Below are 17,466 nucleotides of genomic sequence, written 5' to 3'. Positions count from 1 at the left end.
ACATATGTACTCAACCAGGTGCGCACCCGGCCCAAGCTCCCCTTTCTTAAGCCACTTAAATTTTTAATAAATTACTTAGAACTTACATACCTTTAAAACAGTGATATTGATTTTTCATTTCTTCCACCCTACTTACATAATACTAGTTCTATAATTATTAACATTATAAGTTCTGTAAGTAGTATATTCCTTATGGCAGCAAGAATATACTGAGACTATGTTAGTAAAATACTTTAAATAATTTCTATCATGTTTTCTGAAGAATTTTTAGAACATATTACCTTATAAAATTATATACACATATCACTATATAATTTTTAAGTTTGATGTATATGGTAAAGATTAATTATAAAATGAATCACAAGATAAAAGTCTAAGAAGAATGTATTTATTCAAGATATTTTACTCATTTTTTGAGTCTTTTACAATCTTAATGCTGTTTCCCTCCCCAATAAATTAACAGTTTATCTCTCAAAAATCTACTAAGCCCCAAATAAGCCAAATGTATACTACATATAAAAATATAAATATATAAAGCTTTAAGATTACAAAAATTCAGAGAACACAGCTCTTTCCAAGTGAGAGTATCAGTCAGGAAAATCAATTATTAACATTTAAAAATAAGGATGGGAGAATCACTATTTAAACATAATTTTATTAAATTTATGTATTTCGGATGTTACTTTAATATGTGGCTCTCAACTCATTTTATGCATTAAATTCATGACCACAGGAAAGGCAAAAACTTGTCAAGCTATCTTGATAGCAGCAGTAGTCCACTAACTTAGAATCTAGAAGGTTTTTAAAGCTATTTAAAAATAGATACAACTGCATTTGCTCCTCTGTTTTATCTGGAGTCCTTGACAAAAAACAAAACAACAAAAAACCTCCTATCTCACAGCAAAAGAGAGAGATAAATGTCTAATAACTATTTTACATGTACAATGCTTTTAAAACAAACTATTATTATTATTTACTGGTGACTGTAAAACATTAATACCCCAATAAAGGGAAAAGTATTTTAAAAATTATTTGAAAATGGAGTCTGTCAATAATAAAAATCAGAGGCTAGCATAGGAAAGATTGAGAGTCTCGTGGAAGTCATTTGATCATATATGTGTTTCACTTTCTCAGTAGCTGTAATAAGTGGTTATGAATAAGAACATGTAACTTACTTGATCTCTTAGAGACAAATATATATGTAAGAGGGAGATGGGATTTTAAAAGTATCAATAGATTCACTATTTGAATCAAAATAAAGCAATCTGAACATTACTGCCTCTATTTATCGTCCTTCAGTATAGATGATGTTCAGATTTAACCGAGTTAACTTTCCGAGCTGAATGTACTTCTACTGTCACGACAGCAAATCCTGACTTCACTGAGTGACTGGTAAAGCCACTGGCACCTGACTAGACTGAGGTGCTGGAGACCCACTATTTATGGTTTGTGGAGGCACTGCTGCTGGTTCCATCTTGCTAATATGAGTGATGAATCGAAGACGTAGTTTCAAAGCTGGTTTTAAATTACAGATAATCTTCTCTACCTAAGAAATGAAAACACATAGGAAAAATAGGTGAGACAGAGAATTTCAATTTTTCACCTAAGGGAGTGATTTACTTGTATACTGTATACTGAGACAATAAGCTAGGTTGTAAGATGAAGAAATTTCTTTTAACTTGTCTTGAGGTTGTTTTTTTTTTCTTTTTCTTCTTATGATTTGTATTCTTTTTTTTTTTTTTAATTTTTTATTTAAGAAAGGATTAGTGAACAAAAGCATAAGGTAGGAGGGGTACAACTCCACACAATTCCCACCACCCAATCCCCATAACCCACCCCCTCCCATGATAGCCTTCCCATTCTCTAGCCCTCTGGGAGCATGGACCCAGGGTCGTTGAGGGTTGCAGAAGGTAGAGGGTCTGGCTTCTGTAATTGCTTCCCCGCTGAACATGGGCGTTGACTGGTCGGTCCATACTCCCAGTCTGCCTCTCTCTTTCCCTAGTAAGGTGTGTCTCTGGGGAAGCTGAGCTCCAGGACACATTGGTGGGGTCTTCTAACAAAAGTAGATAAGATGGTTTCTCTTCCTGAGACAAAACATATGCTCTCTCTCTCTCATACAAACACCAGACACACATGCGTATATGTATCTGAATATGCATATATTTATATTAACATACACACTCACCCAGGTAGCCATTTTTTACCAAATGCAAGAATAGTTTATATTGGAAATTTACCATCCTTATAAAATGCTATCTTCACAGAAGCATGATGTACAATTATATGTTGAAGGTCTTTGAACATATTATATCCACAAAGCTATTATTTTTGGTTTTGATTTACATTTAGAATTTCTTAAGTAGGTCTATTCTTACTTAAAATACTTTAAATAAATAAACACAGGAAGCAATTTCATTGCTTTTAAATTTTTGTTTTGTTTATTTATTTAATTCTTATTGGATAGATAGAAACTTAGAGGGGAAGGGGAACTAAGAAGGAGAGAGACAGAGAGACATCTGCAGCCCTGCTTCACCACTCGTGAAGCTTTCCCCCTGCAGGTAAGGACCAGGGGCTTGATCCTGCACACTATAATGTGTGTGCTTAACCAGGTGTGCCACCGCCTGGCCCCTCATTGCTCTCTTAGTCTTAACTCAGATGTCCTCTGATGTTCTCAGGAAATATTAGTTCACTATTAATTTTTCCTTTCTATATACCTCTGTGACAAAGTATCGTAAACCCACATATAAAAGAAATGCTAAATAAAAACATTTCTATACTGGTTACCATACAACTCTCCTTGACTACTGAGATAGAAATGAGTCACTGTAAGAAAGAACGAACCTTCTGTAAAGATCCCATTTCTCCAAAGAAACCAGAAGGCTAGGACTTATAAGATTATAGATCAATTTAACTTCATTTACCAACACAGAAAGAAGTAACATTAAAGCAGGGAGCCAAGTCACTTTGCTTTATTTACCTGTGCTAACTTTGTTCTTCTAACAGCTGAGAATTTTGTTTGCTATACACAGCAAACCCAGCTAAGACTTAAGGAGGTCCTTTGCATTTTTTTGACAGTTGTACAAAACAGTTCTTAATACTTTAAATTAAAGCATGCCTCCTTTTAACTCCATCATAGTTTATGTATCCTTTGAAGTGACAAAGAACAAATCTAATATTTATTTCAATTAAAAACTCTAAGAGTAAGAACATAATGCTCAAAATTCTCGTTAGTATGCCCCACTTCCTTCAGATGTCCATCCTAAGCTATTTTCCTGACCTTTCTATCTTTAGCCTTTTAGTCATGCTACACTCTGCTCAAGGGCTCCATGTTGTACACTAATCACAGTGAGGAATATAAGGACTCTTTCACTCACAGCACAACACACCTGGTCTTTTCAGTGACTATACTATGCTACTGCTTCCTAGTGATATTTCTGTTACTCAAACCATAGTTCTTTTTCACAAATATCCTATTGCAAATATCAATGGCAAAAAGTATGAGAAGTGATTACATATAACATTTATCTGCTTTTACTATAATGCCTAGGATAAAACCTAGAATAATACATTTATATAGCCTAAAAGGGTCCAACTATACCTTTCCTCCTTAAAAGAAAACACATGTTAAGTGAAAGGGAAATTCATGTTGAGTGAAATAAGTCAGAAACAGAAGGATGAATATGGGATGATCTCACTCTCAGACAGAAGTTAAAAAACAAGATCAGAAGAGAAAACACAAGCAGAACCTGAACTGGAATTGGCATATTGCACCAAAGTAAAAGACTCTGGGGTGACTGGGAGGGGGGTGGAGAATACAGGTCCAAGAAGGATGACAGAGGACCTAGCGGGGGTTGTATTGTTATGTGGAAAACTGAGAAATGTTTTGCATGTACAAACTATTGTATTTAACGTTGAATATAAAACAAAAATTCCCTAATAAATAAAAAAAACACACACAAACATATTTATCTAAACAAAAGATCGATCTCATATTCATGTTTGTATACACTAACTAGCATTTAACAGTAACTAAAGATAACTTACTTGCTCTTTTACGCTGTCACCGGTAAACATATACTTCATATGATACAGGAAGTCACAGATGGGATCCATGTAGTTTAAGTGGGTGCTACACTGGTCTACATTCAGTAGCATGTCATAAAATGCCACACCGATCTAATTTAAAAAATCATATAAATGGTTCAGTACTTTAGCATTATATAGCTGGGCCCTGCTACAAGGCTAGAAGATAGGCATACATGTTAAAAGGAACTGTCACTGACCATACAAACCTCTACAGATGAGACAGATAAAAGAAAACAGCAGAAATGGAATCCCTAGAATTAATGGGCTGTTGGCAAAGTGACGACACATTTTTTTAAATAAAAAGAAATATAGAAAAGCACATCATGACTTTTCCAACAACCCAATATAAAACACTATACTAGGTCTTAGTATTGGAATTTCTCTTTATAATTTAGTACTTTCTCAAAATCAGATAGACAACCCCCTTTCTAGCAATCACCTCTAAATTTCTGGGAGTAACTGTAGTCTCAGGGGCCATTATATTTTTTTCTTCTTCTCCTCTCTCTCTCTCTCTTTTTTTTTTTGGTCAAGTCAGGGCCTCATTCAGTGGTTCAAGCAAGATTTCACTACCTCCACCTGACTTTTCCACTCACAGAGAGACATCAGGAAAGAGACAGAAAGAGAAACAGAGCTTCCACTCTGTGTTGTGGCACCTTCCATGTAGTGCCAGGGTTCAAACATGGGCAAGGCATGTGCCCTACTGAATAAGCAGTCTTTCTGGCCTTGGGCCACAACTATTTCATGTTCATAAGAAATATTTCATAATTTAAAGTTTGATTCCTCATTCATTTCACTTTCTTGACACTTTCATTTTAGGTAACTTTATCCATTGCTTTGACTTTATTATTTATTTATTTTTATTTATTCCTCTGTACTACAGTGCATGCTCTTAAAACACATGGTTTCATTTTTACTGTATGTTCAACCCTGAGTATTTGTCCCTGCATCTCCAAGTCAATACACACTACACCAAATTCATTGTAGACTTCATTAATAGCATGTTAAGTCCTTTAAAACTGCCCTTCGGTCCCACTAACCTTATTTCTCTAGTTGCTTGACATAGCTTAAAAAACACTGGGGGAGATACCTAAATGAATTTTTTAGAAATCTATCAGAAAATCCATATTATATTTTACCTCTATCATGCATCGAGTTCTTTCTTGCTGAAATCTTTGTAAAAATGGTCCCACAAGATGATATACATAAAGCAATTGGAATTCTGTCTTCACTATAGGAAGAAGCACTTCTGTGAGAAACCTAAAATTTGAAAATAAAAATGAAAAAATCTCACGTGATTTTAAATTAATTTAATTTAATTTTGTTAATGAAACCTGCTCAAGTATATGTAAAATGTGTCACATTTCTTTTAAAGTCTCATTTAATTTTGGTAATTTCAAATTAGTTTCACATCTCTCACTGACTCACATTTTCATTTCATTACTGAGATAAATGACTAGATTTAGGAGTCTTTTTTTTTTTTTCTCCTGCCATCATTAGGGCCTCACTTTTCTGAGACAACATTTTCAGACAGAAAGAAGGTGAGAGAGACATCACAGTTTCAAATCTTCTTCAAGTACAGTGGAGACCGGGCTCAAACTGGGGTCATGAGTATGACAAAGCAGGTAGACTATCCAAGTGAGTAATTTCTGGTCCTAGGAGTCATTCTTAAACTTGAATCAAATGGGGTCTGGGCGGTAGTGCAGTGGGTTAAGTGTACATGGTGCAATGCGCAAGAACCCGGAGGAAAGAATCCCGGTTCAAGCCACCAGCTTCCCACCTGCAGGTGGGCATTACTTCACAGGTGGTGAAGCAGGTCTGCAGGTGTCTATCTTTGTCTCCCCCTCTGTGTACCCAGCCTCTCTTGATTTCTATCTGTCCTATCTAACAACAACAATAACAATAGCAACGGTAAACAACTAGGGCAACAAAAGGGGAAAACAATAGCCTCCAGGGGTGGTGGATTCATAGTGCAGGCACCAAGCCCCAGTGATAACCCTGGAGGCAAAAAAAAAAAAAAAAAAAAAAATCTAACTAACACCAACTTTATCCTCAAGAGAAAGAATCACAAAGTTGGCTGATAGCAGATATTTAATTTCAATGGCAACACTGGGGAAATATTCTAGAAATGCCATGCATTTGATTAAGCCTCCTGAAACTATAACTGAAAGCTAGATACCATATTAATATTTACATACACAAATTTTTTTTCAATAAATTTTGAAACTGAAAGGCCTCCCGATTTTCCAGTAACTACATAATTAAAACTCTTACTTTGCAAATTACTCTATTGAATGAGGTATATATTACATGTGTAAATGAGTTTTAAAAATGAAACAAGTCAAATCTCTCTGTGCAATAACAATACGTACTTGGGAATGAGAGAAAGTTGTCCAATGCTAGAATGGTGCCACACAGCATGTGCCAGAGCTAACGTATAACTACAGCTCATTTCAGAGTATGATTGATGACATGCCGTAAAATCAAAAAGGCGGAATGGATAGCCAACCCATTCTGTCTCAGATGTCAAGCTGCGACTGTTTATAACACTCACAATTCGATCGTGAAGAACAATCCAATATGGCTCCTTTAAATCCAAAGAAAAACTCAATGAAATAGATCACTTACCCAGCATTCTACTACATATTCAGTATTTTACCCAAAGACCAAAACAATGGGATTTGCTCACTTTTTAAACATTTCTACTTGTCTACCTAATGTCTTCATGTAAGATTATAAATATAGCAGGGTGATTTCAATGAGTCCAATTAAATCAATAACAACCTGGGGAAAAAGGTCTTTGAGCTAGAGGCTCCATACATGAATCTGCCCAGGGCAGATACTTTAAGATTTGATATTTATGATATAGGATATTAGGCACAATGGTACGCACATACATTTCAGAAATAAATGCGTGTATTTTGGAGGTATGTAAGGTAGAAATTATTCATAGATTTTTTTTTTTCAAACAGGCTTAGAAAATAAAGGCCTAGGGAGTCGGGTGGTAGCGCAGCGGGTTAAGCGCAGGTGGCGCTAAGCACAAGGACCAGCGGAAGAATCCCGGTTCGAGCCCCCGGCTCCCCACCTGCAGGGGAGTCACTTCACAGGTGGTGAAGCAGGTCTGCAGGTGTCTGTCTTTCTCTCCCCTTCTCTGTCTTCCCCTCCTCTCTCCATTTCTCTCTGTCCTATCCAACAACGATGACATCAATAATAACTACAACAACAACAAAAAAAAAAAAAAAAGAAAAGAAAGGCCTAGACATTATGGTTATTCAAAAATATCACAACAGACAACACTAGTGCTGGCTAGACACGTGGTGATCTTAGAAGGGAGACTTCACCTAACAGAGAAGTCAGGGAAGGCCCCACTGAGGAAGCAGATCCTCAGTTGGTAGTCATGGAGTAGTTTTTTAAGAAGCTGGTAGAAGAAAAGGGGTTCTGACACAAAATCTATTCACTAACATAACAGAAATACTGTCTCAAAAAGCATTATTTGTACAACATTCTAGATATATGACATTAAGTGATTCTCATATACAATTAGAAATAGGTAGGTAAGGTGGAGGTGTAGGCATGTCAGGTATATTTAATTAGATGTGATACACAGGTAAACAGGTAGACTCCTGAAGAAATAATGTAAAAACGCAGACAGTATAAAATACTTCACTAACTGCATACTGGAATTGTATAAGGGCAGCCTATCTGCACCTTATTATTTCAGTTAGTAGGGAACTGTGACATCCCATTATTAAGCACAAGACACCTATTCACTCACTGGTAAGGCAGTGATGATCAATCCAATTGCATTCATCCATGCTGTGATATTTTCTCTTGGCACTAAAGGCTGACTGTATGTGGGGGGAGGGGGAAATGTGAAATTTTAAAAACATTACAGGTGACAATGAATCTTATTTTGTGAACACATATAATTAAGCAAGTGATAATTGTTCTATTCCAGTAAAACTAAAATAAACTTTTATTTAGTAAATTGTTATTTAATATATACAAAATATATTTAAAAACAATTACTTTCATTTATTTATACCTTTCCAATCATCATCACCATCATAAATTTTTAGTACCACTATAATTATTTTATTTATGTATTGAACCAGAGCACTATTCAGCTCTGGTATATAGTGGTGGTAGGGACTGAAAAGGACTTCACAGCCGCAGGCATGAAAGTCTCTGCATAACCATTCTGTTATCTCCAGCCCTCATTATTTTCTATATTATGCTAATCTTTAAGAAAAGGATCTTCCTCGGTGAGGCTCTGTGTTCTATCTTTGGCACCATATAAAATAGCAGTGAAGAACTCCACTCTCAATAAAATAGAATAAAACTCTTTTAAAATAATTTGGTATATACTCCCAGAGAGATAAAGAATAGGGACGTTTCCAGTGGAGGGGGTGGGATATGAAACTCTGTTAGTAGGAACTGTATGTAATTATACCTCTGTATCTTATAATTTTGTTAATCATTATTAAATCACTAATAAAAATTAAGGAAAAAAAAAAAAAAAAGGACTCAGGGTTGAGCTGTTGAACCTGCACATTACCATGCACTAGAATCCAGGGTTGAAGCCCCCCAGACTCCAACTGCAGGGGTAAAAGTTTCATGAATGGTGAAGTAGAATTACAGGTGTCTCTCCATCTTCCCTGGCCCCCCTCAATTTATCTCTGCCCTATCAAAATCACTAAATCAATAAACTGAAGAAGTGAAGGACTCTCAAGAGACTTTTATTTAGTGGAAAACTATTATTCCTAAATTCACTGTCAAACAGCTAATAAGATGCACAAGTGGGGGCCAGGTGGTGGTGTACCTGGTTGAGTACACACGTTACAATGCGCAAGGACAGAGGTTTAAGCCCCTGGTCCTCACCTGCAGGGGGAAAGCTTCACAAGTAGTGAAGCAGTAACACAGGTATCTATCTCTCTTCCCCATACCTCCCGATTTCTCTGTCTCTGCCCAATAAGTAAATAAAATATATATGTACATATATATATATATATTTTTTTTTTTAAAGTGGTACAAGTGGAAATTAATCTAGGTCTTCAACTCAGTGCTAACATGAGACAAAATCTATAACCAAAGACAGTATAAATGTACACTGCCTTGTCTAACAGCTACCAATAGAATCGCTTTCTGTACAAATTAAAAGAAAAGTTTATTGAATCAAACAGGACACATACCTTTTCAGGACGACATTTAGAAGAGCATTCCCAACATCCTTCCCTGAAACAGACAAGGCCATGAGCTCCACACAGGTAACATGCAGTGCATGGGCAGCTGGGTTGGGGAACTCATTGAATCTCCAGTCACAATTTGGGAATGGACTAGGAGATTTGCCAGCAATTGGTGCAAATGGTTAAAGAAATAAGTGTTTGATCATTTTGAGATTAATGGTTCTTACTTGCACAGTGCCTTAAGATTTTCAAAGTGTTTCACATGTAAATAACTTTTTAACTTCTTAATTCTTTTTAATTTTTATGATTATCTGTATTTATTTATTGGATAGAGACAGCCAGAAATCAAGAGGGAAGGGGGTGATAGAGAGGGAGAGAGACAGAGACAGAGACACCTGCAACACTGCTTTACCACTTGCAAAGCTTCCCCCTGCAGGTGAGGACCAGGGGCTTGAACCTGGGTCCTTGCATATTGTGATGTGAGCACTCAACCAGGTGTGCTACAACCCGGCCCTCATGAAAATATTTCATTTGATGACTGCTCAATCTGTTTATGAACCTCTCCCCACCAAGAAATGAACTGTCACCAAGGCTAAGATATAAACCATATACAAGTAAGCTTGATATAACTGAAACATACTGACAGCAACCATATGTTGGTTTCCCAAGTTTTTATAACCACGGTATTATGATAGTTGCAAATGCTATTAAGGTATCTCTGGGATTCATCAATCCATTTCTTCATTTAGATAAAAATAGTTCTGATAAATAGCAACTTAGTGTACAGACATTAAATAACGTTTGCTATTAACTTAAACATAAAATTTAAATAAGGGACTGGGTGGTGGTATACTGATAAAGCATGCCCCTTACCACGTGCAAAGACCTAGGTTGATGCCCCTTCACACTTCCACTCACCCCATCTGCACCGGGGAAGCAAGGCTTCAGGGGTCTCTCCCTCTCTATCATTTTCTTTCTCTCAATTTCTCTTTGTCTTTATCCAAAATAAATAATAATAATTAAAATTTTTTAGAATAAGTTAAATAAAGAAATAAAAATAGTTGGGGGGGAGGAGGCAGTAGTGCACTAGGTTAATCACACATAGTACAAAGTGCAAGGACCCTATGCAAGAATCCTGGTTCAAGCTCCCAGTTCCCCACCTGCAGAGGGGTCACTTGACAAGAGGTGAAGCAGGTCTGCAGGTGTCCTGTCTTTCTCTCTTGTTCTTCATCTTCCCCTCCTCTCTCAATTTCTCTCTGTCTTATCCAATAAAATGGAAAAAAATGGCCTCCAGTAGTGGATTCGTAGTGTCAGCAGGGTGATAACCCCTGGAGACAAAAAAAAGAACTAGAAATAGTTTAATGGCTTCTTCACCAAAAAGGAAAAAAGGGAAAATACGCTTTATATCTTATTAATTTCAGTCTTTTCTAAAGTAGTCAAGGACTCAGAAGAAGATTATATATTCTTTAGCTAGCAGCAAACAGAAATCTGTAATATAGTACATAATATATTTATTTAGGAATAGGATTTTTTTCTCAGTAACAAATCTCCAAATATGTCTTTTAAATATATGTAAATACTGTAATTGAGTAATTTTTAGTCTGCTTTGCAAGGTGGTACTAATTTAAGATTTCAACATCTTTACTGAAATGAAAATGAAAACAAGCTTTAAAAACAAAACCTAGTTTTAGCATATGTAAAAACATTACTGTGAAAGCAAAGCATGTTCTCACAAATAGATACACTATGATTTTTAAAAGAGTATACAGGAGTAATATAGAAAGGATATTATCTACTAGTCGGCCGATCAATCTGCAGTAATAGGAGTCCTCTGGGATCCAAGGATTATCTTCTCTTGCATTCATAGCGCACTTTAAGTAAGTGTCACTTAGACACCAACCCTGTGGCCGATTATCCTTCAGTGAGCCAATAATTGCATGGACAAGCTTACGTTTGAGAAAATCACGTTCTCTTAGTTGCATTTCATAATAGTGCAGTGTATTGTACAAATAAGTCACAGGGCGATCTTCCAAGAAGAAGAAGAAGAAAAAAAAAGATCACAACAATTATCTGTGAAAAAACTGATCTTTTAGTTCTAAGATTTCTGAAAAAACTCAGAAGAGTAAGAAATCATGTTTGATATTGGACAATTACATACAATGAGCATTTTTATTTTAGGACAAAGTAGTTTTAAATATCCACAGTTTGTACTAAAAGTATCTGTCAAACTCTGAGCTAGAGATTTCACCTTCTAATTTATTTTTTCACCTCTTAATATTTATCCTGTAAAAGTGGCACAGGTTTAGGGCTAGATGGTGGTTCACTACCATGTGCAAGGACCCCAGGTCAAGCCACTGTAGGCACTGAGCTTTAGTTATAACCTTGGTGGTCAAACGAGCATTGTAAGTATATATGAATACAAATAATTTTGTGAGATTCAGTTAGCTCTATGAAATTTATAATACAGCATATCATAAAGATGGGGGTACAGCATAATGATCAGATAAAAAGACTTTCATGTCTGAAGCTCCAAAGTCCCAAGTTCAATCTCCCACAGCACCAAAAGCCAGAGCTGAGCAGTGTTTTGGTAAGAATAAAAAAAAAGTACAAATAAAAAATGATTAAAAATGACACAGAATCAAGAAATACAATTTCTGCTCAGTTTACATCAGCAAAAGGTTAGAAACACACTACTGTCAGAAAAACAGGGAACTGGTTAAGGAAATCATGGTATATGTAAGTATTTTTATATATTGATACAAAATGATTACACAGTACCACTATAGAAGTAGAAAAATAAGATACATGTGAATTTGTGAAAAACAAACAAAGAATAACCCAGATTATCTAAGGAAGGGCACACAAGACACTGGTAACAGTGGCTGCTTACAAGGAAAGAAACTAGTGAACTATGGGCAGGGGTGACACTGAGTAGATCATTTCTTCCTACATACCATGAGCACCTAATACAAACTTTTTTTTTTTAAAGAATTCTCACTTAAACTTCATATCTATCTGCAATGCCAAAATGTGATTTAGACTTTGGTTTTAGGGAAACTCATTTTAAGGACTAAGAAATACTCTCCAGAAATACCTTGACCCCATTGTGCTGCTCCTGGACACTCACACTTTGTCACTGGCTCTGCCATTCTCCAGTTACCATGATAGAGGAACAACTTTCGACTTGTTTCTGATATCTGTCTTTCAAATAGCATCCCTCAAACTAGCTGATAGTTTTCTTTCTTGACTATACATCCCTTCTTTCTCATTTCCAATGCTTCAGTACTTGCTTAGACACTAATGAGGCTTTTTCAGGAGGAAAAAAAAACAAACTCAATGGCATCTCTTATTTTTCATCTCAATGTCAGAGAAGGAGAAGGTGAGGGAGAGGGAGAGGGAAGGAGAAATACCACAACACCATTTCACCTTTTGTGAAGCCTCTTTCCCTGTACATGATCCTCCCATGGAGGGTTTGGGCTCACAACTGGCCTTTCATGTATGCTAAAGTGTGAGTTCTAGTCAGTCAACTATCTCCCAGACTTCACCCCAAATTTTGACACGAATCTCTGAAATGACTTCCTTCTTCTAAAACTACCAACTACAACTGGATTTATTTTTCCAAAGTAAAAGTTTTTAATGCCATGACCTTATTCAATAATTGCTAGTTAAATCTTGATGATTGGCAGGTTATAAAATCCTAATTTCTAACTTGGTTTTTAAATGATATGACACCAGGTACATACATAAGTTCTAACTTTTCCCCACTGAGGCAACTGTTTTCCAAATGTCTTGTTTTAAATAACTCTATATAATTTTCCATAGAAAGGCAGGAGATAGCATAATGATTGTATAAAAAGACCCAAGGCTCCAACATCCCAGGTTCAATCCACACTACCATAAGCCAGAGGTGAATGGTGCTCTGGTAAAATAAAAAAATTCAGAAAATAAAATTCCACAAAGAATTACTTCTATTATTCTCCCTCTTTCTGCCTTTATATATAAATCTTATGCAACACAGTTCAGCCCACCTAGGGTCACCAAAATCCACTTAGGTAATAGGAGCTCCAATTCTAAACGCATATTTCTCTCTTTCTTTTCTCATCTGGCAATTAATCACACTCTATATAAAATAGGGTTACTCTTGCAATCAATTTAATTTTTACCACTTAATATGTTTACTATTATCAACCTATTTCTAATTTTATGTCATCTATTTTATGTCATGGCAACATCTCAAAGCAGTTACCTTTAAAACAATCTCATTTTAAATGAAAACTGAAATAAAGTGTTCAGAAGCACTATTACCAATACTCTTGTGTAAAGAGCACTATTAGATGAAATAAAATTTTTGGAAAAAAAAAACAACTCACCATGAAACTTATATAAGCCTCCTAGATGATCCAGCAGAGTTTCCAGTGACTTAGATACTGGATTCAACTCCAAAAATCTATGGATTACAATATCAAATACTGGAAGAAATCGGAGGCACACATTTCCAAAATAGATGGGGAGGTAAGGGGACTGAATCTGTACAGGAGGATCAACCTGCTCTGCGAGGCCCTCAAAATAAAGTTTCTCTGGATATTTCTGTAGAGGTGAAAAAATTGTAAATGTTTAAATTGGCAATTTCAATTTACTATTAACATTAATGATTACTTAGAAACTTGAGAAAGCTAATTTATTACTTTACAGACTAGGAGAAATAGAAGAACTAGAAAGTCAAGCAGTTAGTCAAATATCTAAGTATGGCTTAAAAAAGAATTAACTGGGAGTTGGGTGGTAGCGCAGTGGGTTAAGCACAGGTGGTGCGAAGCGCAAGGACCCATGTAAGGATCCTGGTTTGAGCCCCTGGCTCCCCACCTGCAGAAGAGTCGCTTCACAAGTGGTGAAGCAGGTCTGCAGGTGTCTATCTTTCTCTCCCCCTCTGTCTTCCCCTCCTCTCTCCATTTCTTTCTGTCCTATGCAGCAATGACAACAATAATAACTACAACAATAAAATAACAAGGGCAACAAAAGGGAATAAATAAATAAATAAATATCCTCAGGCAGAAAAGTCTTTAAAAAAAAAAAAAGAAGAATTTGCACTATTGCACCAGGACACAAGAGAATAAAAATCCTTAAGCTTGTTTTTTTGACGGCCCAGACTGAATAAGCGAATATATCTGCAGAAAAAAATGAACTAAAGCACTAATTAGAAAAAGTACCTTGTGATAATTCATGTGCTTGGTGTGCCAGTCATTCTGTAGCCAGTGTTCTGGGGAATTTTCCTTCACAAAGTCACTCACTCGATTTCTGAAGTCATTTGGTTTGAGTAATAGCAACTGAATTATGAAGTAGCAAACCTGTGCTTCATTTCCTTCATGGCTACGCATGGCCTTCGGAAAACAACATAAAAATTATATGAGGAAGTGCAAAGTCATCACTTGATGGTCTAAAGTGTAAGGCAGTAAAATCTCACTCTTATTAGAATTTTCTTGTGGGGGGGGCGGGTGATGGCGCATCTGGTTGAGTGCACCAAGTTCGAGCTCCTGGTCCCCACTTGCAGGGGGAAAAGTTTCACAAGTGGTGAAGTAGTGCTGCAGATGTCTCTCTACCCCCTTCTTGCTCTATCTCCCCCTTCCTCTCAATTTCTGGCTGTCTCTATCATATAAATAAAGATTTTAAAAAAAATTCTTGTGTATCTACTCTACCCCAAGTCAATAATTTAGTGTTCCACAAACATATCTGACCCTTTATTTCTGGCTCTTGTCATTCTTTCTCTCTGCATGTTCATCTTCATTCTTGCAATTAACCCACCCTTCAGATCAATCATGCAGATAAATGTGACCTAGAGTCATTCCCTGGCAATATTTTTCTGTACTGCCATCATATCCCTTAATTTTACTGTTTTATAGACTTATCTCCCCCACCAACTGATGACCACATTTATGTCTATACTCTACAACTAAAAGGTTAATGTTAGCTAACTTAGAAATCACAACATGACCACTTTAGTATTAAAAACACACCCCCCCCCCAGGGCTGGGTGATGGTGGTGCATCTAGTTGATTACACAAATTGTCATGCACCAGTGGGGGGGGGGGAGGGGTGACATAGTAGGGTGGGGAGCTTCAAGAGAGGTCAAACAGTGGTACTGTTATCTCCCTTTCTCTCTCCCTACCTCCACCTTCAATTATCAGTTCCTGTCTCTACCCGATAAACGAAAATATTTTGTAAGAGATGTTCGTAAAAAATGTTTTCCAGCCTAGTACAATCTTTACATAAAATCTGATTAGACATCAAAGTTAGAAAAAACAAATGGGAGGGGGCTCGGTGGTAGCACATCTGGTTAAGCACAAATGTTAAAATGTGTAAGGACCTGGGTTCAAACCTCAGGTCCCCACCTGTTGGGGGAAAGCTTTGTAAGCGGTGAAGCAGGGCTGCAGGTGTCTCTCTGTCTCTCTCCCTCTCTATCACCCCCACTCCACTCGATTTCTGGCTGTCTCTATCCAATAAATAAAAATACACAGTAAGAAAATTAGAGGATACTGGGTAGTTATGAGAAGCGCTGCACTGCCGAACTACCGGACAACGGTTATTTTAGCACTCTGTCACGCAGTCACTTGTTACTATCTCCTATGTCTAGTGGAAGCCTTTGAGAATCAACTCAGTCTAACTGCTTGCATTTGCAGAGTAGCATTACGTCAAGGCAATGTCTGTCTTAGTTATCTTATGCTTCTTATGTAACAAACATGACAGCTATTCAATACATTTTTTACTGAATGAGTGAATTAAATTGGAAAATCTTAGGGCCAGATGTGGTGTACCTGGCTAAGCACACATATTACAGTGCGCAAGGACCCAAGTTCAAGCCCCTGGGCCCCACCTGCAGGTGGAAAGCTTCATGAGTGGTGAAGCAGGGCTGCAGGTGTCTCTCTGTCTCTCTCCCTCTCTATGTCCCCTTCCCATCTTAATTTCTCTCTGTCTCTATCCAATAATAACTAAATAAAAGTATTAGAAAAGAAGAAACTGTTCCATAAGCAAATGATAGAAATGCTTGGTGTCCCATCTAAGTATTGACCAGGACTGACCCTCCTTAACTTCTATGATCAGATGAGACCAGGTGTATTCAGGGTGGTATGGTCCTAGACTCAATGCTTGGTTATAGTATAAATTCATTAAAAATTTTGTGATTCAGGAGGCAGCACAGTGGATAAAGCATTAGATTCTCACACATTAAAAATTTTAGAAGGAATAAAGTTGATCCAATATTCATATACCTTGATCCAAAAGAGAATGACAGTATAGAAACTTGATCTTGTGTAAGTGTATTTTGTGTATGTGTGTATGCACAGGCACATGTGTGTGAAAACAGACAATTTATCAAAAAAGAGTTAAGGGGCCAGGTGGTGGGGAACCTGGTTAACCACTCACATTACAGTGTGCAAGGACCCAGGTTAAAGTCCCTGGTCCCCACCTGCCAAGGGGAAAGCTTCAAAAGTGGTGAAGCGGGTCTGTGCCTTTCTATCGCTTCCTTCACCTCTATCTCTCCCTCTCCTCTCAATTTCTGGCTGTCTCTATCCAATAATAAGTAAAATAAAAATATTAAAAACTAGAGTTAAGGGTTTTTTTTTTATTATTAGAAAATAGTACACCCTCCATCAAATAGAGTGGGTGCAGGGGTAAGACAGTTTATGAGGAAGAGAAAAAAATAAGTAAGTGTATACATACCAGGCAGAGAATCAATCTGTCCAATGTAACAATGTTATACTTCCATACCATGTCATTAAGAATTTCAATGCATTTGTTGAGTTGCTGACCTCCAGCTGAAGTTGAGAACTCATATACCAGGAAATCTGCAAATGTTCTCACATGGGCTACCAATGCTCTTGCTCCAATTCTTTCCAATACTCTGGAAAGTAGAAAGTAAAAAAGCAAACTTTTGTTACTGTATGGACAAAAGTCTAGTCAAGTGAAATGTAGATCTAAGTTTTGTTGGCTTACCTATATCCAATCTGATTAATGTGATCTGTTTCTAAGAGCATTTTCCAGAGAAGACACAGGAAGAGAGGAGGAGAGCCTTGCGTAGAAAAGTGCGTAATGATATCATTTTCAATGGTCATTGATTTCCACTTCCTATACTCCTCCTCTACATTTTTTTTCAGATTAAAGCGGCTTTCCTGAGGTACATTATTTTGTTTGAAGAATGCCTAGAAGA

General features: G+C 36.8%; 1 protein-coding gene across 2 annotated transcripts in view; it reads right to left on the bottom strand.

The window, feature by feature from the left end:
* Positions 1-368: 368 nt before the first annotated feature.
* MED23 (mediator complex subunit 23) overlaps positions 369-17,466 on the bottom strand; it is a 56,963-nt gene continuing 39,865 nt past the window's right edge. For both annotated transcript variants that reach the window (XM_060190445.1, XM_060190446.1), the window contains 11 exons: positions 17,253-17,458; positions 16,980-17,160; positions 14,474-14,644; positions 13,640-13,856; positions 11,059-11,295; positions 9,276-9,441; positions 7,859-7,931; positions 6,456-6,670; positions 5,223-5,343; positions 4,045-4,176; positions 369-1,546 (listed from right to left, as the gene is read on the bottom strand). In XM_060190445.1, coding sequence (XP_060046428.1) covers positions 1,379-1,546; positions 4,045-4,176; positions 5,223-5,343; positions 6,456-6,670; positions 7,859-7,931; positions 9,276-9,441; positions 11,059-11,295; positions 13,640-13,856; positions 14,474-14,644; positions 16,980-17,160; positions 17,253-17,458 — 1,887 coding nt within the window. In that variant the 3' untranslated portion in view covers positions 369-1,378. The remainder of the gene's footprint in view (positions 1,547-4,044; positions 4,177-5,222; positions 5,344-6,455; positions 6,671-7,858; positions 7,932-9,275; positions 9,442-11,058; positions 11,296-13,639; positions 13,857-14,473; positions 14,645-16,979; positions 17,161-17,252; positions 17,459-17,466) is intronic.

The sequence above is a fragment of the Erinaceus europaeus genome, chromosome 4, assembly GCF_950295315.1.
Source record: "Erinaceus europaeus chromosome 4, mEriEur2.1, whole genome shotgun sequence".
Classification (NCBI taxonomy): Eukaryota; Metazoa; Chordata; class Mammalia; order Eulipotyphla; family Erinaceidae; genus Erinaceus; species Erinaceus europaeus.
This window is presented reverse-complemented; position numbering and strand designations above follow the sequence as displayed.